The sequence below is a fragment of the Camelus ferus genome, chromosome 5, assembly GCF_009834535.1.
Source record: "Camelus ferus isolate YT-003-E chromosome 5, BCGSAC_Cfer_1.0, whole genome shotgun sequence".
Classification (NCBI taxonomy): domain Eukaryota; kingdom Metazoa; phylum Chordata; class Mammalia; order Artiodactyla; family Camelidae; genus Camelus; species Camelus ferus.
Genome location: NC_045700.1, coordinates 24,533,773 through 24,560,276, shown reverse-complemented (window position 1 = coordinate 24,560,276; position 26,504 = coordinate 24,533,773). Strand labels below are relative to the sequence as shown.

Genomic DNA, 26,504 nt, shown 5'->3' with positions numbered 1-26,504 from the left:
TTATAACAAAATAGACTAGGTGGCTTAAACGATAGACACTCACTTCTCATCATTTTGAAAGCTGGGAATTCTAAGGTCAAGGTGCCAGGAGACGCAGTTCTCGTGAGAACTGGTTTCCCGACTTGTGGACAGCCACCTTCTTGCTGGGTGCTCACATAAACTTTCCTCAGTGTATGCTCTAGGAGAGAGCAAGATCTCTGGGTTCCTCTTCTTGTAAGAACACTAATCCCATCATGGGGGCCCCTTATGACCTCATGTAAACTTAATTCCCTCCCAAAGGCCCCACCTCCAAATACCATCATATTGGGGGTTAGGGCTTCAGTAATTTGGGAGGACACAACACGCAACTCATCATAGGGTGGAAGGTGAAGATGATAACGTCCCTGACTTCCTGGAGGCCTTATTCCAGTTGAAAGAAGACATAAAGGAACGACCTTAGTGCAGAGCATTATGTGCTATGAGGACACAGAAGGCCTGGCCTCGAACTTCCAGGAGGAGATGACATGTGAGTTGAGTTAAAGGATGAACAGAGAAGTCAGCCAAATGAAGGGAGCAGGAAAGAGTATTCCCAGTAGAGCCATAGCATAGGCAAAGGCCCTAACATTGGAAACTATGTGGTTTGTTCGGGGGAAAATGCAAACATTATTATAAAAGTGTAATGTGTCATTTGCAGAGTGGTGAGAGAAGAGGATGAAGAAGAGAAAATGTTCCCTCTTAGAGGACCTTATGTGCTTTGTTAAAGAATCTGTGGTTTATCTCATGGGCATCATGCTTCTCACACTGAAGTACTCAAATTCTAGGCCAGGCAAGCTTAACATGGTCCAGGTTCTTGGATTCTCAATTTTACCTAAAACTATGGGAAAGATAAGTTGAAGTTGAAGTTCTATTATTTCAAGACAATACTTGTAAATATTAAAACAGCCATCCTTAGGGTTACCTCCTTAGGGTTACCTGAGTTCGAGATGTACACAGGTAGGAACTGGAGAACTGCTGATGGCTTTCATGCCCAAGAGTGACAAGGTCAGATTAATGTTTTGGATCAATCCTTACTCTGGTGACGGTATGGAGAATAGATATGGCCGAGGTAAGACTGCAAACAGGAAAGCCAATTAGGAGGTGAGCATGGTCTTCTAGGAAAGAGACATTGCATAGCTGAAACAGGGCAGGGATGTAAGTGTGGAGGGTCTGAGGAATCTGAGCACTTTTGAGGAAATTGTGGAGGTATGACCATCAGCACTTACTTAGTGGTTCAGTATGGAGGTTAAAAGAAAGAGAGGAACCAAAGTCTACCCGGGGTGTGGGCTTAGAAGACTGGATGGACAGTGGTGCCCTTCAGCAAGCTGGTACATGTGGGAGAAAGTGAAAAGTTAGAAGATTATGCCTTCAGCTCTGAACGTGTACCTTCCTGCACACCCATGGAATGCCAGGTGAAGATGCTCGGAATTCACGCTGATAGTCCTCTCTGATTCTCATCGTAAAAAACTGCAAGCATTTGTAAGGTGGTCTAAATTAGTGGGGCATTTTGCTTTATCTCCTTCCCAACTTTCAATGGCCATCTCCAGAGTTCAGACGTGACCTAGTCTCAGCTCCTTCATTGTTCTCTTTGATGTCTGTCAACACCCACGACAGAGTAGTAACTGCCTGAGCTCTTTCTTAGAAAAGCATCAACCCACCTGTTCTGCATAGTTCCCCAATTTTCTTATCTTTTCAGTGGAACCGCATGTGTCACCAACATGAAGACTGCTGGTAAATAAGTGACCTAGAAGAAAATCCATTATCATGTCACACACCAATCCCCTAGCTCCTGAGTTCCTCTCTCTGAACTTCAGTTCACCTCCACCAACTTCTTCATCTTTTCCAGTCTAGCTCCTGGCCTCCCAATTGTAATAAAACAGATACTGATCTCAGGTGGGGAATAAGCATCAGAAACAGATAAACTCATAAGACAAAAGTCTTATGTCCCTATCCTCCTGTTTTCATGCAAATGTCCCCAGTAATTAAATCAGGAAAAGAAAATGTAGCAAAAACATATCAGCCAAATGGTTTCAAAATTTCAAAAGAAGCTGTAAATATGGCCCTTTTTAGAAGATCAGGTTCTAACTAGAGTATGGGAAAGGGTAACAGTTGTTCTGATGAAGCAGTTTTTCAAACTCTTGTCAGTGATTTGAAGAGAGATAACTGATGTATGTTGAAGAAGCTGGCAAGATTTTTAAATAGTTCGGACGCTACAGGGAGCATTTTTTTTTTTCTTAAAGCAATGTACTCAGAAGTGTTGGCAAGATTGTATTTGAACGTAGCAGTGCTTATGTGAGGAAGTTATTTTGAATTACCCTGGTATAAATATGTATGACTTTATTTGTATTGAAAATTTCCTTTGCAAGTGAGTGACTGTTATATCTCTATTGCTTGATAAATGATTTAGGTATTTCATTTTGGAAGTAAAATCTTATACTCAGAATTCAAAAATCATATCAAAATCCTATTGTGACCGCAGTGATTTTTGCACCTATATTAATACTTTTTAACTCTTATTTGCCATGTAAAACAAACAGCATGTGTTGTTTTAAGTCTGGCTTTTTCATACAGCATTCATGCATGTATGCATTCATTCATTCACAGACATTCTTCAGTGCCTCTCGTGTACCAGACTCTATGCTAGGCAGTGGGCAGACAGTAATAGTATGGAACTGTCCTTCCTCATAACATATTTCAGGTAAACATTCAGTTTCCTCCAGGTAACTTCCTGCAGCACAGTGGAAATTTCAAACCTTAAGGTCACAACTTATTTAAATGCTAAGCCTGCTGACGGTTGTGGACAAGGCTGTCTTGAAAAGAAAGTTTTTCCTCTGAATAAAAAGCATCAAAAGAGAACTAAGAAAAGGTGAGGGCCCTGAGTAAGAAACAGGACTTGAAGCAGAGGGAAGGACAGAAAGGAGAAGGGAGAAAGCATTGCAAACAGGGCTCAGTACCTTTGGGCAACCAGTTAACTGGTTCCCATGAAATGAAGCTGCTGGCAGGAAAGACACCAAGCCCATTGGCTAATGGAGCCTGTCCATTCAAAGGAGGAACAAAACAAAACTCCCCGTCTTCTCTATTTCCTCTATGTACCTATGATGTTGTAGGGGAAGGTGAGGGCACCATTTACCTTAAATGACAATTACATACTTGCCTCCTTAAGCAAAACACACTTTTACTAATCCATTCCATTTTCTCTCTTTATGATTCCTTTCCTTCTTTGGAGAAAACCTTTTATTAAATTTTAATATATTGGCTTAAAAATAAACCATGAAAAGACACATCAGAACCATTTGAAGAAAAAGGAAATATACACATCCAATTCTGCATTTGCTCCTTCATTTTCTTTTTCAGAACACGTGTAAAACTGACCCAGAAGAAAGGATAAAACAGTTTGTGTCAAATAACATAACTGGGTACATCACTCGATAACAAGGAGGTTGTGCAGGTCTGTGTGTTCATGGTACCTGCCTGCTCCCTCATATATTCCCATCTTTATCTCAAGCCTTTACAAGTGTGAAATAGAAGATGAGTTCACATCCCTTTAAAGCTTCTTAATGAATGGCAGATTCCACAAACAACAATAAATATTTACCATATCATAGGGACTATCCCAGAGGATTGGGAAAGACACATTGGTGATAGATCACCTTCCTTTGTCAAATAAATTACTACTTAAGGATCCCAAATGAAGCAATGGTTACAAAAATCTCCAAATGATGGTACTTTGTTTGGATATCATAAAGAGCATTACTGTACCCCCAGTTCAAAGTCCAATGTGATTTCAAATGACATCTATAAACATATTTTACCGAACAAGCATTTCCCTCAACTACGTAAGAATCCTGCTCAATAGAAGCATAACTTCAGAAGAGATCACTGCTACACAATGACGACAGCAGATTATTGTCAATATTTTTCAATAGCCCATGTAAATGCTAAATGATGGTAGGTAACAATGTAGCTCAGGATCAGGCTGATTTCTCTAAACTGAATTTCCAAATACTTAGTAGTGAGATAAACTAAGCTTTAGAGAAACAGGGTTTATTCTTTTCATTCTCGTTTTAAAAGGCCACGTATTTTCTGTGAACTCTCAGCTTTGTTCTGTCCCTCTTGTCTAGAAGGGTGCTAGCCCTGTGCCAAGAACAATAGGTAAGCCAGCTTCCCTCAACCCAGAAAAATTACCCCTTTGCCACAGGAGCCATACTTATGGTTCCACAATGGCCAAGGAAAAACCTAATAGGAACAGAATTTTTTTGCGTGTGTAGCAAAGTTAGTTCCAGAGAGAGAAAAAGAAGCCTGGTTTGCACTGTAGCAGAACCATTGGAACAATATGCTCCCTGTGTCCACAGCCCAGTCCTCCCCTGACACTCTCCTTTCTAGGGCAGAGGGTAGAAAAGTCACATACACAGTGGATCATGCCAGAGCCCGCTGACACAACCCCACTCCTGAAATTGCAGGCGGCAGAGTGAAGCAATGTCTGTACTACATATATATTCTTACCTTCTTAAAATTTTTAAGCAGACGTTTCAGCACTCAACTGGAGGGTGGGAAGAACATAACTGCAAACAAATTGTCTCAGTGCTAGTCCATCCCTTCCACCCCTTCCCCAGGTCCTTCAAGCTTCTGAAGTTTGGGGTTAGAGCAGGTATAGAGCGTTGAACAGTGTTAAGAGCCTCTTTTTTTACCTAGGATCAGTGATCTGTGACACTTCTCGGCCACACTAAACTGGCTGCAAGTGTGCCTCCTCTCACACCAGATCGTACAGGGAGAATCATGTGGAAAGATATTTTTTCCCTACAATTGTAAATGGAAGTGTGAAGACTTCCGAAAATGGAAGTACATAATCAAATTGTAAAGTACATTATCCCTCTCAGAGGTTAGAATCGTGACACTTACAATCATGAGCACACTGCCTTTTCTACGACAAGGAGAGAAATTCCACAGTTGCTTTTTCAACTTTGCTATCAGTGAGCATTAATTTCTGTAAAACACCCAAGAACCTGTTAAGTAATTCTTAATAAAATCATAGATGAATTAAAATAAATAACAACAATAATTAAAAATAATGAAATGAGTATCACTTAAAATATATGCTGCATTCACTCTGGTTTTCTATCTTTAACTTCATATATTTTTCAGATAATTCACAAGAAGAAATTCCTATTTATTGATATGCCTACTTTGCACCAGATATTTTACATACATTGTGTTTTTTCACCACAGCCAGCTTAAATTTAAGTCCTCTTTTTGCTCATTTTAAAAATGAGGTTCACAGGAGCTTAATATCTTGTCCTCAACACAGAATTAGTACTCACAAAGCAGGGAGTCAAATCCAGTTTACCTAATTTCAAAGCCTGTATCTTTGCACGATAGCATGCTATCATGGAGGAGAATATAAAAAATCTGGTGTCAAGTACGTTGATTTCCAATTCCCAGTCAACAAGCAATAAAAGAAATTATATTAGAAATCAAAACCATTCCCAGATAAGCCTGTATCATGATCTCTCACTCAACATGAGCTTGTCCTGTGCTGGGGCCCAGCACTGGGGCCAGTGTCAGCCAGCGAGAACCTGCCCCTGGGAGCTTCCCCAAGTCAAGGGTCCTGGTAAGAGCGAGAAGACTGAACTAGGAAAGACAGTGTATCTGGGAAGCCAGAGGCAACAAAGCCAGAGAAACCATTCTACCTGAGCCAGTACTGTAAATGGAAAAATCAGCCTGAGTGTTAGGTCCAAAAGGCAAAATAAGCCACACAGGGAAGAACAAGTACTAACCGAGTCATCCAGGAGGGCTGGAAGTGGGTCTCAATGCAGGGTGCAGAGTGGGTGGGTTCAGAAGGTCACCTGCGAAAGGTGAGAAGACGTTGGATGTCACGTGTACGTGGTGTCGGCCGCGAAGATCGATCTGGCAGATTCAAAGGCCCCTGAAGAACCAGACACTTGAATTCTAGGGAAAGTCATTGATTCCCTCTAGGTCACATCTACAACTGCTGGCCCTAGAAAAACAGGGTTGTTTTTCTTTTTTTTCTTAGCTGTTATTATTTCATAGTTGTGATTATCACGAGAAGGATAATTTCTGAGAGTAAGGTTTTTATATTTAAGTACCTGAAACATAACTACAAAAAAAATACTCTCTTAGAATGGTGCAAAATTAGAACTGAGTAACATACAAAATTTATAATTTGACCTTTTAACAGAATAGGGACTATTAAAGAAGACCACAAAGTAGCATGAAGTTATTTCCAGGTCACTAAACAATCTGTAGGTACAAACCGTTTCTGGTCCCATTTCTCTTTACAAAGGAAAAAAGAACACAGTACAGGTCACTCTGAGCCCTTAGGTTGATGTCCAAATGGCCCTTTTGGTAGTTTTGACCTGCAAGAAGCATGAAATGGATCCTTTGAGAAAGGAAACAATTAAGGGACCCTTTAAGGGTTTTGAGGAGTCTTAAGGAAAACAACAACAAGAAGGCATCAATATTGGGATTAAATATCGCAATAGCTTTTTCCCTTTTGCATTCGCATTGATTTTTCAGCTTTGGCAACAAAAAGAAAATCTGGCCTTGTGGATGTTTAAGAGACTAGGGAATTTCATTTTCCATTCAGTAAACTGATTTTCTTCCCCACTATAGGTACTTAGAATTAGCACAAACCCCAGGATAACTACAGTTCCAAAAGGGAATGCTCAGTTCATTATGAATGATGGTCTTACAACAAACAGTGCTTTGACAGCCAAATTCCTGGTCTCCATATTTGTAAGTTTGCCCTTTTTTTCTCGCAAGTCTTACTCAAGACCGCTTCTGAGCTTCCGCACATTTAACCCTTACCCTCAAAGACAATATGTTACTAAAGAACATGAGAAACTTCAAGTTCATACATTTGGACTAAAAGAAATCCAGTATTTTAAACCAAATTATGACCATATTGAATACAATAAATTAACTGTTTAACTAATGGAATAAAAAAACACTATTAATTTTTATGTCTGTGGCTATGCATCCTTTGAAGGGGTCTAAAGAACCATAAACCAGCCCCAAATCCTATGATTTTATAGGATTTTATTTTATTTCTTTGCTTTAATAACATAGTACTCACTTCTCAACAGAAAAATTATGAATGATACTAAAAGGTAGATAGTTGTTTTTACTAGTTAAAATTACTGTATAGTGTCTTTAGTTGATCTATATGTCCCATGTTAGTTTTTCAAACTTTCATTATAACAATAAATCTACACTTGAGTGAAGTTTCAGGTACTACTTTATTTAATTGTCAATAAAACCCAAAGGCAAGGGCACTATTAGTGTACCCACGATGTAGATAAGGAATAAATTTAGAGTAAATTGCTGGTAATCACACAGGTAATAGTCTACAGGGCTAGTTTTCAAAATTGATTTTTTTTAGACTTCAGCTGACACAGGGATATAGAAATATCGGGGATATGCTTGCTCAATCATTTTAAAATAACTTTAAATCAGCACATATATTAATAAGTAAAAATAAAAAATTATTTTAAATTCATGTATGAAATGTCAGTTGCTTCAATATTAACTTTTTGACCTGTGAAATAGACATAACCAAAAAGGTCACCTGTGTAAACAGACATAAGCAAAAAGATCAATGTCCAAATTCCAATAAGAAAAAAAATGGTGCATAATGAGTGCACATCTCTGCATTTGGGAAGGGGAGTGACTTGATTTTACAATGGGTATTATTTTTCTTAATTAACTGTAGTTCTGTCACATGTTTCTATGGGATTGCTAAATAAATGATTTACAAATTATTGAGAAGTTTTATGGATATCTAGAAAGAATAGTACAACTCAATAAAGTTTTACAAATGTCGAAGAGAAATTTTACATTAAAACGTTATTTTGTTTCTTCGTCCTGAGAGAATGATTTTTTTAAAAAAAAAACACAGTTAAAATCAAGTATTAGATATGCAAATATGTTTTCAGATCAGAGATACCAAAATTATTCAAATGATTAATTATTCATCATAAAATGTCAATTAATAATTATGAAGCATAAAAGGCATCTTTCTAATGCATCTTTATTTTTCTTGGCCTAAAAAGGGCTTAATATACATGTCCAATTGACTTCTAACAAGTTTTAAAAATTGCAAACAACTACAAACTCTGAATTTTAATAGAACAACAAATGTGCTCAAAATGAATAAAAGACAAAAAAAAAAAAAAAAAAAGGAAAACAAAACCATAGCCACATTCATAACATATGCAGCCCCATGTTCACTCACCTGCTAAGTAATAGGTGATCTGGCCAAGCAAACAACCCAACAACTCAAGTTGTGAATTTGCTTGGCATGTGCAAAATACAGGACATGATATTTCTCTCAGAATTGATCAATCTTTGTGTGGGGCAGGGGTGCTTTGGGAATTTTTTACACTTTCCAAACTGTCATTAAAGGAAAAAGCACTGTTTAAGTTTCTTTAAATTACTTATTGTGACTTCTAAATTCTGTTAAGCTCTGCTAAAATACCACCGTAAGTGAAAAATTTTTTCACATTGCTTTAATTCGAAAGAATTTCCAGGAAGATTATATCTTTTAAGGAAAACGAAGTCAGTTTGAGCTGATACAATTCAGAATAAGAAACCATTATGATTACTGAGACACAGATTTATATTTATTTTTATTACTATTATTATTATCATTATAATTTTACTTTTCACTGACACCTGAGGAACTTGTTCTCTGATGACCCAGGCAGTTATTTTAGTCAGGGTGTCCCTGACCTCCTGCTGGTAGATTAATTACATATGAAACATTGTGTTTTCAAAACGAAATGATAAATCTGGACACATAAAGGAGGCAGAAAAGGATCAGAGCGAGAGAGAAGGGATGCTAAGAAACAAAACAGGAGACAGAAAAAGGGAGATACCAGATACAAAGAAAGAAGAATGCAGGAAATGCAACTGGGGAAGAATTTCAAGAAAATATGGATAAAGGGCAGGGAGGGCTGAAAGGAGGGCACGAGAGAGGAAGGGAGGGAAGGAAAGATTTGGGGTTTTCAATTCTCTGGCGAGCTGCTAGCGTCCGCGCCCTTAACGCCAAAGCCTTCCAAGTTGAGACTAAAGCCACCTCCTCGGGCCTGCGTCGCATCCAACTTAGTCCAACTTTTCTGGTGACTCCTACCGGGCCCCTTTCTGTCCCCCCCCCCCGCCCCCACGCCTTAGTGAGATTGACAGTCGCGTGGAGGAGGCTTTTCCAGGCACAGCCTTTCTCATGGTAATCAGCCCCCAGCATCACCTCCCGGCCGCGGCCGCTCACGCTCCGTGCGCAGCTCGCGGACCCCGGGGACCGGAAACAAGGCGGCGGGCGGGGAGCCGGGGAGCGAGCCAGGTCAGCTGACCCGGCCGCAGGGCGGGGGTCGCGGGGTTCCCGGGCGGGTACAGGTCTGGGGGAGGACGGACGGGTGGGCGGGGGCCGAGCCCCCCTCCCCACGTGCTTCTCCGCCTGTGCGGCGGGCCCTTACCCTGAGATCAAATGGAGGGACCGAAGCTGGGGGCGTGGGGGACAGAGCGCGCCGAGAAATGGGGGCGACAAGCAGACCTGTTTTGCATCAATAAATTAAGACGCTCATTTGAGTCCTGAAGTTTGCTGGTTCCTGTCAGTGGAGAGGTTGGCAAAAAGCACTGAAGCCGAGATTCAGCCTTAACTTCAAAAAATAAAATAAAATAAAATAAAATAAAATAAAATAAACCCCTCAGCTGGCCGCCCTGCTGGGGCCAGGTGACGTGCGAGATTCCAGAGCCCGCGGGCCTCGCAGCAGGGATGTTAGAGACGGTCTGAGATTCTCTGGTCCTGTTTTGATTTTGTTTGAAAGGGCTTCTAAGAGAGATGCTCCTGATTTTTTTTTTTTTTAATAGACTTTCCCCTCCTATCCTCGGCTCAACTCCGAATGGATTGGATTGCGAGTTTGCACGTGAGAAAACCGTTTGGCTTGGCTTGGACCCCTGCCGCCCCCCACCCCCTCCACACACCCCCAATCCAGGGGTCCCCCTTATCACCCTTTGCTTGCAACTCTAAAAGAAGTTGCCCACCTCCTGCGTAACAACACAGGGTAGGAATAATCCCTGTAGATGAAAGATCAATTCCGTTTCAAAAAGAGAATAGATTCCTTTTTTAAAAAAATTTCTCCACATGGTACAAAATAAACAGAATTTGCTTTTTTAAAAAAAATCATTAGCTGTGGCCAAATTCGAATTCCTTCTGCAGCCTGTGTGTTCAAGGGCAGAAACATTGTATCTCTTCGGGCATCTGGGCCGGCAAACGGAGCTGGGGGCAGGGGAGAATGGGGGGAGCGGCTGTGAAAGTTAAGGAAATTGACAGACTGAGAGGTGAATGGGGGGACAGGCACCAAGTCCTGGCTGGAGGGAACTGGAAAACAAAAGTGCATCTTCACACGTTGCCTGGGTGGAGGGAATCCAGAGGGAGGCAGTTTGTTTTACTCAAAGAATCCCTAAAAATTATTTTCGCCCTTCAATGTAGATTTGAATATTATTTCACATTTGCATGTATCTGTTGTTTTAATCCCCTTGGTCTGCGCTAATCTCGAAATGGATTATTAATGGGGAAGAAAGACCGGGAAGGAGCGATTCATTTGCAGGACTTGCTTTGCTATGTGAGGAGCCGAAAGCTAGCAGCTCCTAGTCCTCTCTCGACTTTTCCTGCGTCCTGCGCTCCTGCATCCCGCTGATCCCACGATCCCCATTGTCCCCGACCTGGCCCTCGGACTAAATGAGCGTTCGGAACAAATTTATATTCCGGCTTCCTCCGATCCCACCGCCTCTGCTTTGGTGGGAACTCCCTCGGTCAAATGGGGAGGGGAGTGCCAGAGGCGTGCCAGGCAAGGGCAGAGGGCACTGGCGCGCTCACCCCTCGCGGGGACGCTTCCCGTGCCACCATCCAAATATACCACCTTGATGAAAACCTGAAAGATTGCTTTTTACCCCAGATCAAATACTTGCACGTCGGAACTCCCAGTGCTAAGTGTTGGGGCTGCGTCCTATCACTTGAACAATTACTGAGCCCAGAGTAATCAGATGATTAGGTGTTTTTAATGGAAATACTTCTTTCTCTCTCTTTTTTTTTTTTTTTTTAAACTCAGATCCTAAGCATCCTGACATTAATATACATGATAAAGACAAGTGATTTGTTAGCCATTCGATTGGATCCTCTTACCTGAGATTTTTACCAGTGAGTGTGTGTCTGGGCTCTAAGCTCCCAGTGGCTACCTGGGCTCCTGAGGTGGGGTCTTGCCTGAAATCACTCCATGCAAGAGGCACCTTTTTCCTAGAAATGGCAGAGGCAAGACACCCAAGCTTCTAGAGAAAGCTGGGCTGGAAATTTTTAAATAAAAACGTGGAGGAAAGTGGGAAGAGGAAGCAAAAAGGAAATTAATAATAGAAATAAATCACAGAGGTGGAACTTGATAAGTCATATTTATATAGATAAATAATATTAAAAAGAAATGTAAAACATAAAATTCAGATTGTGCCTGACCCATGTTGGAAAACTTTAATTTTTTTATTATTAATTTTTAGACTGATGGTCTTCAATGCTACTCTATAGGTAATTAATCTGCAATGGGATGGGGGACAAGATTAATTTACCCAACTACTTTCATTGTAATAAATACTCAAGGTAGGAAAGAGGGGAGTCTGTAACCAACTGAAAATTTACTTTCTTGCATTCTGAAGTAAGAATTGGCTGTGGTCATGCTGGGTGGCTACTGCCCGCCCCCTCCAAAATAAACATACAAAATACAAAGCCATGCACCTCTGGGAGTGTGGATGTGGCAACCCATGTGGTGGCTTTTCCCTCCTCTGAGTGCAATTGCCAGTGACTCTTGCATTCAAAGTCTTGCTTTAGGCACACATTCAAAGCACAGTTCAAAGCAGTTTATCTTAATATAAGTTAAAGTCTAGTGTTGGATCAGGGTGTTATTTATTTCAGATTTCATCAAACTGAAAACAGGGCGCTGTAACATATTAACAATATTAAAGCCGAAAAATTGGCATAAGGCTGTTCTTCAGACTTCTTGACACCTCCACCTTTACCTTTGCAAGGAAGCCCAAAGGCTGTGGGACTGGAAGTTTATTTGTGCTCTGAGGTTCTCAAGCACTTTCACTCTTAAAAAAAAAAAAAAAAAAAAAAAAAAGCCTCACAGTTGTTTAAGAAATTGAGCCTGAACCATTGGAGGCTAAGAGATTTCTTCCTTTTCCGATAAATGCCTGTGCTCAGCATCCTCAAATTTGGCTGTCTTTATTTACTTCTATATTAGTTCCAATTATGTGCAGTGTAAACCAGCTTTTTGATTAACAAAACAGCAGAGCATTGGTTAAGAACACTTAAACTTCAAAAAAAATTCCCCTGGGAAGTGGGCTCTGAATTGGTTAATAATGTGCAGTACTTGCTAAATTGCTGACTTCCAGATGTGGAAAATATCTTTCTTGTTTAGGACCTATGTAACCTGATTGGATTACGACAGAAGCGTCACGTTGGAAGCTTTTGAGTGATTATTTAATTAACCATACAGTAGAAAGCTGTATTCTCCAGGAAATCCCTTCCATATTTACATAACCAATCCCTTCAGAGCAAAGGTGGAGTCTTTTCTTTTTAATTTTACTTTAATTGCAATATCAAAAAATATAAACTCCAAAACTTAGACCCCATGCCGTTTAATATCGTGTTCTTCCTTCCCTGCTAAGTTCCTCTATGGCCTTTCTCCTTTTCCTCCTGCTTCCCTACACATACTCCCTCACTTTGTAGTGAGGTCTCCGTGAGATGTAGAGAGATTCAGAGATCGGTCAACTCAGTGCTCTATGTTAATTTACTTAGAGACCCTTTTTAAAAATGCCAAATCGCTTTTCAGTATTGGGATCCAATCCAGAAATTCATCACACACACACACACACACACACACACACACACACACACACACACACACACACCCCCAACACACACACCCTAAAATACAGTTCACATGAAGCATTTTTTTTCTGGCTCTGGCATCTAAAAAGAAAAATAACAATAATAATAACAGAAAGGGCAAAAATTTTAGTTCCAGAAGCGGTGCTGAGAAATCCACACAACTTAATGTGCATTTCAAATCTGGCCATTAGAGCTATCTGTATAAGAAGAGGCGATCTGTATTGAGGAACCGGGATCTTTCCCTTTAACTTTCGCCCCTCAGAGTTCTCCAGTTCTGTGAATGGTGTGCACCGTTTTCCGCCCTGTACTCTGTAGGATTTAGTGATGAGGATAATGATGCCAAAGGCTTGACGGGGGGGGGGGGGGGCGTGGAGAAGGGAGGGAGGGAGGGAGGGAGGCGAGAGGGAGGGAGAGAGGAAGGGAGGGAGGTGGAATTTCATTTCTTCCACTAAAGCGTTTGCGGAGACTTCAAGGTATAATCTATCCCAGATCCTTTCCCAGAGAGAAACTTGGCGATCACGTTTTCACATGATGCTCACGCTCAGGGCGCTTCAATTATCCCTCCCCACAAAGATAGGTGGCGCGTGTTTCAGGGTCTCTCTCTCTCCTACAGAAAAGAAAAAGAAAAAAATGTCATTAGAAGAGGCGTAACACGTCAGTCCGTCCCCAGGTTTGTGTTTCCTGGAGTGGCCGAAAGAGATCAGTTCTAACCTGCTCCGCAGGAATAACGGTCCTGCCTCCCGACACTCTTGGCGAGGTTTTGTACAGTTTGCTCCGGGAGCTGTTTCTTCGCTTCCACCTTTTTCTCCCCCACACTTCGCGGCTTCTTCATGCTTTTTCTTCTCACCATTTCTGGCCAAAACTACAAACAAGACTTCGCAGGTAGGTTTTTTTCCCCCTTTTCTCTCTTTTTATTTCTTTTTGGCATGGTCATCCCCCACCCTCCTTTTATGATTTTCTCCTTTTAAGTGGGGAATGTGAGTCTGAAGTGAGAAGGAGTGTCTGTGGGTAGGAATTTCAGGTGGGTTTAGCTCCTTTACGGCAAGCTTTTCCCAAGAGTGACTGCGATTTCTCTCAAATCCCCCCTTTCTCTCCATCCTTTTCTCTCATTTTTTCCTCCCCCGGATAATTTGCCCTGTACCTGTCCATTCAGGTAACCAAAGGTGCCTTTTGCTACTCAGCCTAGGAAAAGTTTTATTAAGAACTACATGGTTGGAATTAAAACTCTTCAAGGGGAGAGATTCTGCTCTATTTTCACATCTAGTTCCAATTCATTGTATTCAGCAATTAAAACTTGGCAAATACCTGTTAATAATTACAAAACTTGGTGGATACAAACCTACCAGATTCGGGAGCAAGTCTTTCTCTTAGATATGGCAGTCCAACCTTTCCCACCGGAGAAGGCTGTTTTCTAAGCAGAAAGTTGCCTGTTTTCGTCTGCTTAGCGAGTTTCATTTCTTTATTTCATTCTTTGTGTGTGTATGTATGTGAAGTAACACCTCACTTCTGTGATGATAAATAAAGAAGTGAAAGTCCTCATGGAACTTGAGTCGTTTACCGAAGTAGTGGGGGGGGGGGGGTCACTACAGCTGGGAAGAAAACTGCTGTCAGGATAGGGGTTTTAATTAAGGATAAGTTTTGAAATTGCATTTCAAATGGCAAAGTGATATAGACGTGGATTTAACAGGAGACACATACACACAAATATCCCATTCCATACTTTGGCACTGAAAAGTCGAGAGAGATAGCAGGAGTTCCCAGGAACAGTGGTGAGCCCGGCTAACGTGAATGTGTTTATCTCTCACCTACTTATATATTTTACATGCTCCCCCTATAATGATGAAGGCAAGATTACTAACTCCAGAGTTAGAAATAACAGGCAAAGATAAAGTTTACAGCACAAATGCCCTGTCTCTCCCTCACACACACACATGCTCATAAAACTAGCAGCTTACTTTATTAAACATGTATTTATATGCAATCGTGTGTAAGTCTCAGCAGGAATACAGACAGGCCAGCTGTTTCATCCCAGACACTTGTGTGACCATTTCTTTATTTCAGGATTTTTCCCAACAATTTCAAATCCATAGGAGAGCCAAGAAATGACCAAATGTGTCAAACTTAAATTAAAATTCTCCCACTATGCCTAGGTTAAATTCAAGGTGCTTTCTAAATCATCCACTTCCCCTTCTCTCTGCCCCCCCCCCACCCCTCTCAGCAAATGTGTGGAAACTGATACTCACTTTCCAGGTTTTCCGCAAAGCTTCTAACACAGGAGACAATAGGTGCGGGGCGTGGGGACTGAGTGTGCTCGGCAGAGAAAGGGTTAATGGCCCTTGTGTTACAGTTTGCATCTGTTACATCTTTTATAGCCCCCTGTTTAAACTAATCCTCGAGGCACAGCATCTTCCCAACCTCCACAGAGTTTCGGGATTCTCCTCCTCTCCTGCCTGCCTCCGAGGTTCCCCTTCTCCAAGTTTTGACAGTTTCAGCTGAAAAAATGCAGCGCCTCTCTCGATTTTTAGGTACAAAAGTTTCGAAGCCAGAAAGGATACGATCATTTAGCAGAGCTTAAAAGTATTGCCGTAGCGGTTGGACTTTCTCTTTCCTTTCTTGAGGGGAAAAAACAATTTTCTACTGGAACTATTTAAGGGAACCAGTGTGGGGGAGCATGTGTGTGAGTGAGGTGGGGGGAAATACTTAAGTAAATATTGTCAAAGTGGCGAAGGTGGGGGTGGGGGGAAGAGGGACAGTGTCCAAAGAGGCTTATAATTATATTTCTTATTGCGGCGTAAAACGGGAAATCTTAATTTGGGGGCGGGGGTGTGCGGGGAGGAAGAGACAGTGCCTCGATAAACTCCGAAAGGGGAGGGGAGGGGGCGCGGGACGAGTGGGCTTCCTATAATTACTATTATCAATTTGCCCGAGTGTGCTTCATCCGGGGGTTGTTTCGCGTTGTTTGTTTGTTTGTTTGCTTGCTTCCTCTGGGGAATGGGTTGGGGGGTGAGACAAGATGAGAGCTAAAGAAAGCCTCGCCTCACCCCAAGTTCCCGAGCCGGGCTGAGGACTTTTCGGAGGAAAGGGTCCGCCTAGCCCTGAGTCAAGCAGCCTTACTGTACCGCCGTGTGCATTCCCTCATACGGTCAGGAGTTATGACTCATTTTGAAGATGTAATTCTTGTCTCTCTGATCCCCTCGCGGGTGCAACACACAAAACAGTAACAAACACAAAGCGCCTCGGGGCCAAGGCTGGGGGTGGGGGGCGGGGAGGGGGCCGCCGAAGTTTCGCTTTGGCGTTGGGGGGCGCGGATGGGTGCTCGCCGGAGCCCTGGCCCGGCTCCCCTGGGCGGCCCGCGCGCGTTTCAATGGGCGCGGGCGATGCCCACATTGTCGCTGTGTTTGGTTGCTAGATCGAGCCTGCGTGCTGCCGAAGCAGGGCGCCGAGTCCATGCGAACTGCCATCTGATCCGCTCTTATCAATGAAGCAGCCGATCATGGCGGATGGCCCCCGGTGCAAGAGGCGCAAACAAGCCAATCCCAGGAGGAAAAACGGTAAGAAACGGGCCGAACCAAACTTTTCCGGGCCACTCCGCGGCTCCAAACCCGGGGAGAAGGAGGGGGAAAGGGAAAAGGAACCGAGGCGGCGGCGGCGGCGGCGCCCAGGGCTCGCGGGCGAGCCTCCCTCCGCGGCCGGCGCCGGAGCCCGGCGCGCGCGGCGACTGGACAGGGGGGAGTTGGGGAAGTGTCGGGCAAAGTGAGCGTCGGGCGCCGGGGGGCTCCTAGCGCTGGGGTCCGGCGGGGCCCCGCGCCCCCACCCCCGCCGCCCCCTGCGCCCCCGCCTCCGCCCTCCCTACGCCTCCGCCTCCCGCTCCGCGAGCGCCCGGCCCGCCGGCTCCCCGGCCAGGCTGCGGGAGCGTCCGGCGAGGGCAGGGCGGGGGCCCGGGCGCCAGGTCGCGCAGGATCCCGGGGCGGGGGCGGGGGTGGCAGAGGGACCTAGAGGGCGGGAGAGGGGGCCCCGGGCTGTGCCTCCGCAAGGCTTAAAGTTTCTTGCCGGAGTCGCCTAGCCGCCTCTCCGTACGCCGCCAAGTAACGGTCCGCGGGCAGCGGGGCCCGGCCCGGCGCGCCCAGACCCGGGGGTGGGAGGGACTCGGCTGGCCCCGCGCGGGGTCCAGCGGGGTCCGTGCGGACTCGGGGGGGGGGTGGTTCCTTTCCAGCGGGTTCTGGCCCCACGCCGGGGGCTGGCGGAGTCGAAGAGCGCAGGGAGACTTTTCTGGGCAGTTTCGACATGGTCAGGAGGAGCCCGTTATCCAGGCTGAGTCAGGAAGGAGGAAGGAGACGGGGGTGCGAGGGGGACACACAGAGCGGATGGGAGATCAAACGGGTGACAGTTTAGTAGGTCCATCTTGGAAAGAGTCAGAGAAGGATCAGAGTGAGAGAGGGAGAGAGAGGAAGAGAGCGAGAAGGAGAGAGAGAGAGACCCCCTAGATATTACCCCCGAACAAAATCGTGGGAATAAAAGAGAAAAGTGATTGGCAAGAGCGCAGAAGGCGCCTGGGGGAGGGGAGAGAGCTGGGGACCAGAGAGGGTGTTGGGGGGAGCTGCGGAGGATACTGAGTTTAAAAAGAAAAACCAACCCCCCAAAACAAACAAGCGAACTAGCGCCAGCTAAGACTGGGAAAGGAAACTTCTCGCTCCCCTCGCTCTCAGCCTGATCACCCGGCGCGGGGCCGCGCTGACGCTCCTGAACTGGACGCGGGGACGCGGCGCCGGCCCGGCCTCCGGCCTCCCGCAAGCCCAGCCCGCGCCTCCGGGGGACCGCCGGGGCCCACTTGGAGCAACTTTCCTCTAGAGAAGACAATTGTGCGCGCCCCCGGCCTGCCCCTGAACTGCGCGGCGCGGGGAGGGGGCAGCTGGGGGCGCAGTGAGGGGTGCTGGAGGGAGAGAAACACAAAGACGAGGGAATTTTGATTAGAGACAAATGATGCTTCTCTCTGTCCCTCTCTCTCCGTGTCTCTCTCTCTCTCTCTCTCTCTCTAGGTTTCGTGTGTGTGTGTGTGTGTGTGTGTGTGTGTGTGTGTGTCTTTTGCTTGTTGTGGTGGAGGTGTCGAGCCATATGGGGGAGTGACAGAGGAATTTTAGTCAGAAACTGTTCGTTATGTTATCCTGCCTTTTCCCTTTGTGCTGCCTTTGATCTATTTGCTTGGCTTAGTATTACAAAAAACAAGTACAATAATATATCCCGAGCTGCTTCCCCAAGATCCAGTCAGGCTGCCTCTTTTTAAGTCTCTCTCTCTCTCTCTCTCTCTCTCTTCCTCTCCCTCTCTCTCTCCCTCTCTCCCTCTTAATTTAATTTTTTCTTCACTCTACTGTCTGGCATTATTTAAGGTGGTCCTTACACTGGAGACCTCCCCTTCCCCATCTCTGGGTAATTTAGTAGACACCTAAAATTACACCTAATGTCCCCCTCTCCTCTCTTGTGTTTCCTCTGTTCCTTTTATTAAATGTTGGTTATTGATTTTCTAAAATCAATGTCTGTTGTGGGGCTTTTTTCCCCCTCTTACAAGTATCTAAAGCACGTTGCTGATCAACTGGATAACAAAAGCTTTGTGTCAAGGAGGTGGGTTTTTTTTTTCTCCTTATGTTAAACAGTTATTTTTTGAGAGAAAAGAGAATGAGATTTAAAGCAAGGTTCCCAGAAGTGTCCTTTTGCAGGAGAGACTATTTAAAATATTTGTTTCTTCTTGTCTGCCTCCTCCAACCCCCTCCGGGATTCTGCCACCGTTGACCAGCCTGGCCCCAGCAGTGAGGTCAGGCCAGAGCCCAGGTCTGGGGAAACAGAGAGCTCCAGGCTTCCTGGGAGCCCCAGGGCGGAGGATGGCAGAGAGGGAGGCTGGCTGGGGGCTTCGCAGGTGGACTGGAGTGCCAGGGAGGTGCTCAGCCATGGACACCATTTCCCCTCCGCTCAGCCACTAACTTGGGAGAAGCCTCAACACTCGGAAGTGGAAAGTTGAATTGCACATTTTAAAGGCATTTAGCCCAGACCCTGCACACTGAACAGCAATAATTATTTCCCAATAATCTGTGGGAAAACATGCTGTGAATTGGTTACTTGTCAGTGTTTGGCTTTGAGTTTAATCTGACTGAGCAGTGTCCTGGTTTTGAGAAGCAGGTAGAAGAGTTTTTCCTTATCCCCCCTCTTTTTCATTTTCTTTCTCATCAAGCACATATCCAATGCCTTTCCCTTTGGGAACTGCTGGGATTTATCTGAACTGAGTGGATTTTTCTTCTTTCCTGGATTCATGGAAAAGATGTCACTTTTGAGCTTGTGTCTTTGCTGATAACACTAAATATGATGATGCTTATCAAAAATCATATAGAAATTCCTGGAAAGGGATAATGGGAATACTAATCGTAGAAGTAGAAGCTACATGGGAAAAAGAGAGAGAAAGAGAGAGAGAGATGGTCATCCAGGAAACTAGAATGGCACTTTATATAATTTTAATGAAGTCAACAGTATATATACAGACTAAGGTGATGAGGAGATAAAACGTGTAAAGCAGTATGTGTGTGTTGGAAAGGCTGGTCAAGAACATGGGTGAGAAGACAATGCTGTATACAGCTATTAAAAACCAAAGGAGAAAGAGGCAGTTTGAGGAAAACAAATGTACAAAGAAAGAAACAACAATCTAAAATTCAAGATTCTCAGGCTAGCAAGATGCCTGGCAAAGACAGTGCCAGGGCCAAGTTAATCCACAGCGGACAGTCTCCTTTCCCCCACATGGAAGGGATGAAGTCTCTTCCCAGAAAATGAGATGTGCAGGAGGACAGGGGGAGAGGGGTGAGGGGGAAGGAGGCAAAAAGCAAGTTGCCCGAAGACAAGAATGTGTGTCGGTTTCAAGAAAGTTCAGTCAGATGATCTTCAGTCGCCTGACTCACTTTGTAATACTTTCACTGAAGCTGGAGAGGAGGGGGAAAACCCACCCCCCCTTTTCATTCCCCTGATTATACCCCCACTATCTGCACACAGCCTTCGAGGCAGAAATGAGCACTTGGGAGCCGGAGATGCCCGGCTGCTGCCTGCCACTGGCGCAGCCCGGGTGTAACTTGCAAAGTTTGTTGCTTTAGCTCCTGATTTCGGGCATTGGCTCCCGGGGTGATCAGGCTACTCTCCTGCCTCCTGCGGAGACTGGGAAGAGGGGCCTGCCTCCCCAGCCCACTGCCTTCCAGCATCAGCCTCTGAAAAATTACACAGACATATGCACATTTTCACTAAAATCAAACCTGGAAACTGCTTGTTTCAAAAAGGGAATGAAGTTGTCTTTTAAATGAAAACTGAATTAGGAGTGGTGGGGAAAAGAAAAAGGAAGGACGAAATAAAAGTTACATTTGATTTTTCTTCAAAGTTTCAGCTGAAGGGGTAGGCATTGTACAGTGGAATGGGGGAGAATTTTTTTTATAAACGTTTGCCTTTGGTCTCTGATTTTCAGTGGGAAAGAAAAGGGATAAAGTTGGATGTTTTCAGGGCTTTGGATCCTAGAGCAGAAACAATAAGATGAGCAGAAATGATGATCCCTGTTTAAGATAAGCCCTCACTCCCTTAACCACTTCCTGAAAGGGAGTGGAAGTGCTGGTGGTGATGCTTAGGGGCAATGGAGGACAGAGAAGTGGGTCCCATCTCAGAGATGCTTAAATTGAAAGGAAAAGAAATGCAAGCAGCCCCTTCTTAAGGAGGTAGATCCTGGTTTTCCTCTCTGAGAGGTGAAGTTGGGATGGGGCAGCCTTGAGTCAGAGCCCCTCAGTACACTCTGAGACAGGGAAGTTTCCTTTGGACTGCAGCCGGTTCAGACTTGGTGATCCTTGCAAGTGTGGAAATCTTTTGCCAGTAGCTTTCTTATAAAGTTGATGAGGTTATAAGGAGGCTTTTTTGCTGCCTCTCAAAGCACTCAGAGGCAGTTTGTGTGACAGGTACCAGCTCGAAGGGCACTCCAAAGATATTCATCTCCATCCTTTTCTCTCTGTAGAGAGCTTCTGCAAGTTTTGTCACGCTGCACACACAGGAGGCTGGGGGCTATGTATCTAGACTGATCTATATTTGTTTTATTTCGGTTTGGAAAAACTAAGTCAATTGGGGTAGAAACATGCCTTCCTTCGTAGCAGAGCCACCAGCCTGCTGGTACCCATAGCGTGACTGTCCACCAGGGGTGAGGGTGGGCTAAGGATTTTAAACTTTACGTTATTTCTCTGTTGCCACATAAAGATAAATTCTCGCCTTTAAGCATTTATTTCCAAATATGAATAAAGCCAAGATTAACGTTCCCTACCAAATTGCTATGTCGTATGTTTCAGATGTTTCCTTTCCTGCTTGCTTAATTTACTCAAAGTAAAGAGAATTCCAAGAGGTTATCAAAGACCCTAATGCCGTGTTAAGAATCTTTCCTGGGAAAAAAATGTGTGTCTACCCTGAAGGTAGGCAGGGAGGGTGTTGCTAGCTCTCTAAGCAGTGCCGCGTTTATTCCAAGATGTGGGAGATTCTTTTCCTTACAACGGTTTTTGTCATCTGCATTCTTCCAAGGCTTTTAAGGTGCATTTTCTTCTGTGTGAAAGAGAACTCTTTGTCCTTTTCCTCTCCAGCCCCGTGGCTTCCCAAGGTAGACACTATTTTGTGCCTGTCACAGAGAGAGGGAGTGCAGGTTTGCAATGCTCACAGACAATTGATTGTCTGCCCTAATGTGTTTCATTTACATGTTTATAACGTCAATGGTGCTGGGGTGTCCACTGTACCATTCATTCCCGCATTCCCACAAGGGGGCAATTGTCTGAATGGCCAAGTCAGACACCTTTTTGATTGCTCTTTGGTTGTCTTTTTAGAGCAGAGAGATAAAGGGGGGAAATCTGTGATGCAGAAACACTAGTTGAAAATATACAGAATTAAATGTCACCACAAAAGCAGATGTTAACATAAGCCCAAATATGCTTTTTAGCCAAGACGTGAAGGTTGAAAAAATAATTCAGAGCAGAGGGAAGGATGATTTAAAACCAATAAATATAGCTCTGTTCCCCCTCCCTATTTCTTTTCTTTCTTCAGCAATCAGAAGATGAAATGTGATTTTCCTTTTCATTTTTAAGCCTTGAAACATCTAGGCACCTCCTCATTATTTGTATGTTTGCTGTGATTTGTGAATTTTGTATATATTTACATAGCTCTGTTTATGCCAACCGCATGGGTTTACCACTTGGAAAAATCTATTGAATGACTATTTGGGCTGTGGGGAGTGTAAACTTTTAAAAAGTAAGATCCAAGTATTTCTTCATCAAGCCTTTTTGAAAAGGCAAGCACGAATAATCAGTGGACTGTGTGGAAGTCTTCACCTTTATAGCTGCATGTGCCAAATACCTTTATCTTGGGTGACAGTAGTGTCAGAGTGAGAGCTCTCGGGAAAAGTGTAACTCCCAGTTACAAAGTAAATAAAGAATTTCGTTTTAAGGTGTTCTGTACTGTCTTTATACCGTGTGTGTGTGTCTTGTGTTTCCTCTGAGGGAGGTGTGAGGAAAACCCATCCACGCGTGTGTGTTTTGGCTTTTTGTTTCACGCAGTTCTCCCCTTCATATTATGCATATATGTAGCACACATGAATACACCTGCTTTAAAAAAAAAAGGCTCACAGCTCAGATGGTGCCTGGCTGGCTAGTTCATTTAGGTAATACAGTTATTAGAAGTTGGTCTGATCCCGCGTGTGGTCCATAAAGGAGAGAAAATACTAACTCTTGTGGCATCTGGTGGGAGGTAAACGGTGGGGGGGGGGGAGGACTTTTATAATTTTGAAGGGAATTAGGGAGGAAAAAAAAATCGCCCGTCTGTGAAAAGATTTTTGCCTCTCCGGGAAGACACACACAGTAGCTGTGCCGTTAGCTGAACCCCTGACACGGCGGTCTTTTGAATGCCTTAGGTATGATTTCACTTTCGCTCACATCAATGCTGACCTGAATGCCTTTCATATCTGATCCGCTGTGTCTCTCCCAGTAAACATCCCCTGAGGGGAGAACAAAGAAAGGAGCTCTTCTTCTTCTTAATCACAATTCAGCCCTTTCACCGCCGGCAGGCTCCATTTGCATTCTGCCACAGAAAGCCAAGATGAAAAGAAAGAGGGAGAGAGGGAGAGAGAGAGGGAGAGAGGGAGAGAGAGAGGCAGAGGATAGTAGCTGAGTGAAATAACTTAGGTGTTTGTGGCTGTTTGTCGGGCTTTCCCTGGTTACCAGCCTTATATAGTTGATGCCCAACCAGGCCCTGTCCCTCCTGACAGGCATATAGTGTTACAAGATGGCATGTCTGTACTATTCATGGCCACCCGCTCAACACTTGAGGTAGAAAGTGTCAGGGAAAGGATCAGATTCTCCCCCAGAAGCCTGTGAGACTTGGGTCAGGTGTGTGGACTTCCTACTCTGGAGTGCCGCCCATTATTTGGCTCTTACTGTTTACCTTCAGCTGCGGGAGGTGTGGGCCCTGGGGGGGGGGCAGGGCGGAGCAAGCTGGAGGGGACTCAGGAGGGGAGAAGGGCTAGAGGCTCCCGAGACCGTGGTCCGGTTTCAGGGATGGGTGTCTGGCCCCGAGCAACAGGGAGGCGTGCTCACACCCAGCCTGAACGCACTGATAAAGCTTCAGGAAAACTGGAAAAGACTTTTCCATTTTTTCCCCCTGACTTTTTATGATAATTCATATTTTCAAATGAAAGGGGAAAAAAGCCAAGAAAGAAACTCTCAAATGAGCCAAAAAGGAAAAAAAATATATATTCTCTGAAAAGAATTTTAGGGGGAAAAGTTGTTCTATTTTAAAAAGCTTTGAGGGCTGTAAAGTGCCACGTTTTTCACACCTTCTTCATACTTTTTTTTCAGATTTTTTTAGTATGTTTAACATTTGTGAGATGACAGCCTTTTTGTATCTCAAACTGGATGCTTCAAGATTTGTAGGGGAGGGGTTGGTGGTATTCACGTTCTCTTGGGAGAGAAAGTTTATGCCTAAAGGGCTCCTTCTTGCTGGGAACTGTTTAAACCCTTGCAGGCGGACCTGTCAGGTTTTACTGTGTTATTTGCCTCCATTTTCAACATGCAAAAGTAACATGCAGTTAATGGTATTGGAATGAGACCACAGCAAGAGCAGAAACCTCTCGTGACAACTTTTCAGCTGCATTATCTTGCTCCTAAACTGTCTTGTTTTTTTTTTTCCTTTCTGAAACCACTTTTAAGATACCAACAGCTTTTCTTCAACAATTAGATTAAGCATATAATGTGGGCGCGCGCACACACACGCACGCACACACACATGCACACACACACTCAACTTTGGAGGTGCAGCCGCTTCAGACAGCAGAGTGAATAATTGGAAACGGGGGCCTTTGCGGTAGCCATTGGGACAGATTTCACTTATAGGAGCAAAACTAGCAGAGATATTAGAAGTTGTGCAAGAGCATGTGACACAGATTCCTGATTTTTTTTTTCTTTTTCCCAGAAGATTTACAGAATTTACAAAAAGAGATTATCCCTACACCTTCCACCCCTCCTGTCCACCCCCATGACCCAAGCAATGAAGGATTTAGGCAGATTTACTTCAGTAAACACCTTTGGACACTTGGGGGGAAAGTGGGAGTCTGTTTGCAAAAGGAGGCTTTTGTTAAGTGAGGTACCGGGATAATGCTTTACCAGGCAGCTGCGATATTAACCTACCCAGCAATGCAGGAACACTCTTTAACTCTTTGAGTGCCTGGCCCTTTGCACTCAGCAGATAAAATCCTGGCTCTCCAAAGACACTCAGAATTCTGGCTCTAGCAGTTTATTATTCAGACAAGTCTTGTAGACATGAAAACTGTTCAAGCTTTTAAAACAATGTGGTTTAATTAGATGAGGTGGACTTACATTGCTCATAAGCCCTCCAAATGGTGGTTTATAATTGGCAAGGGGAAAAAAAGGGAAAGAAAGAAAGAAAGAAAGGAATCAAGGCAGCACATTAAAAATTCCAGGAAATATCTTTAGAAAAGCTATTTTCATTTCCAGCTTTTAAAATATTAGACTACGGTAGCTAGAGGGAATGGAGCAGCTGGGGCCTCTCTCCTTACTATAAAAGACACCAGAAGTTTGCGACAAAGCAAGGGGCTTCAGCTGGAAAAGCTGTAAGAGGCCAGCTTGGACAGTGACATTATCACAGCCCTCGCATCTTTTCAAGGGGGAAGTGTTTCCTATCTTTAGGAACTTGGGAGGTCCTGCTAGCCTCAAGAGTCAGGGGCCTTAGGCAGGCTGTTCCCAACTTGAGACATTTCAGAGCAAGCAAGAGAGGCATTTATAAGAGGAAGGAGTTAATGGTTATTTTTTGCTGGGCACAAGAATAACTTTTCAGGTGTTGCATTGGGGCTTAAATAAGATTGCCTTATTTAGTTTCGAAAAAGAGTGTAGGTGTCGACGTTTGAGCAGCCACAAACGTGTGAGAAAGTAAAGGGTATGAGACATGACAGAATTAAAGGTGTTTGCTATGTTGTTACACCGTGTGTCAGGCTGCAAGCTCCCTTTGTCACAGCCTCCTGGTGATTTGACAGCGCAGATCTACTTCCCTTCTAGGTGAGACAGCATTTTTTAACTGGAGTTATAAATATGGTACCCCCTTCGCGTGGCACCCAGCCTCCCAGATCCGTGAATCCTATTTGAAAGCATCTTGCCCTGAGACACAATGAACAAATGCTGTATACAGGGGACTGTGCGCTCGGGGGCCGGGCAGCGCCCGCATCACAGTAGCTGGCATTGACTGTTGTTTGGCAGGAAGGTCCTCTGCCAAATCATTCAATAATTAAGTTTTATGTTATTTGTATGAACGACCAAGCATGCAGTATTCCTTTTCAAATCAAAGGGAGGCTTAAAATTACTTTTTGAACACTTTCAGACCATGGTCAGGTCACAGTTTGGGGGCTGAATTAAAATGATCTCATTCATGATCTAATTGAGGTTGGCAAAACCTTACCAGTAGCAGGAGTACATAAATATAAATCAAAGACCAAAATTTAGCAAATCATATCATTTGCTAGAAATCTGCTCATGAATTATTCTCCGATCGCCAACCCAGAAGTTAAACTTTGTCTCCCCTCAGCAACAGTAACTGCGCATATTTTTTCAGGCTCCTGACAGGAAAGTTGGAGACTGAAAAGAGAAAAGGGAAGGAGGATGATCAATGTCTCATCAGATGTTGTGTGTTTGTGACCCAAGGAAGTCTGAGAGTGAATAAAGCCATGTCCATTACAGTGGAGGCTGCGGTCTTGGTTAGAAATTATTCTGGGCTTCTGAACACCAGACTTTGGAAGAGCAAGCCGCAGGGGCACAGAAGGGATGGGAGGGGAGGACGCATTTGAGAAGGATCTGATGATTGAACTTTGCTTTCATTTTTCAACTGGGGGATGTAATCATCATAATGATTCCTGGTTTTGTTTTGTTTGGTTTTGTTTTTACAAATTTAGTTCTCTTACTGAGCTGAGTTGAGGGGATAAGATTTGAAGTTGTTGTTAGAA

General features: G+C 44.1%; 1 protein-coding gene and 2 long non-coding RNA genes across 13 annotated transcripts in view; 1 reads left to right on the top strand and 2 right to left on the bottom strand.

Annotated features, from left to right (window-relative positions):
• Nucleotides 1-10,042, bottom strand: part of LOC106730492 — a 654,858-nt gene extending 644,816 nt beyond the window's left edge. The window contains exons 1-5 of the long non-coding RNA XR_004319837.1: nt 8,694-10,042; nt 8,267-8,424; nt 6,288-6,389; nt 5,790-5,858; nt 4,915-4,999 (exon numbers count right to left, since the gene is read on the bottom strand). This is a non-coding gene — a long non-coding RNA (uncharacterized LOC106730492). The remainder of the gene's footprint in view (nt 1-4,914; nt 5,000-5,789; nt 5,859-6,287; nt 6,390-8,266; nt 8,425-8,693) is intronic.
• Nucleotides 10,043-11,534: 1,492 nt separating this feature from the next.
• LOC116663609 lies at nt 11,535-16,099 on the bottom strand. 4 transcript variants are annotated; one of them, XR_004319832.1, is made up of 4 exons: nt 15,520-16,099; nt 14,308-14,568; nt 13,676-13,826; nt 11,535-13,571 (listed from the first exon to the last, which is right to left on the bottom strand). It is a non-coding gene; the product is annotated as an uncharacterized LOC116663609 (long non-coding RNA). The 4 variants fall into 4 exon arrangements; XR_004319830.1 differs by lacking the exons at nt 14,308-14,568; nt 15,520-16,099 and adding an exon at nt 15,208-15,343; XR_004319833.1 differs by lacking the exon at nt 15,520-16,099 and having other exon boundaries at nt 14,304-15,174.
• The window catches only part of ZEB2 (zinc finger E-box binding homeobox 2), a 143,260-nt gene continuing 130,080 nt past the window's right edge, over nt 13,325-26,504 (top strand). For 2 of the 8 annotated variants that reach the window (XM_032479400.1, XM_032479405.1), the window contains exons 1-2: nt 13,567-13,846; nt 16,374-16,515. In XM_032479400.1, coding sequence (XP_032335291.1) covers nt 16,443-16,515 — 73 coding nt within the window. In that variant the 5' untranslated portion in view covers nt 13,567-13,846; nt 16,374-16,442. Of the gene's footprint in view, nt 13,847-15,362; nt 15,490-16,062; nt 16,182-16,373; nt 16,516-26,504 lie in introns of those variants that run through there. The other 6 variants (XM_032479404.1, XM_032479407.1, XM_032479406.1 and 3 more) reach the window with 5 other exon arrangements.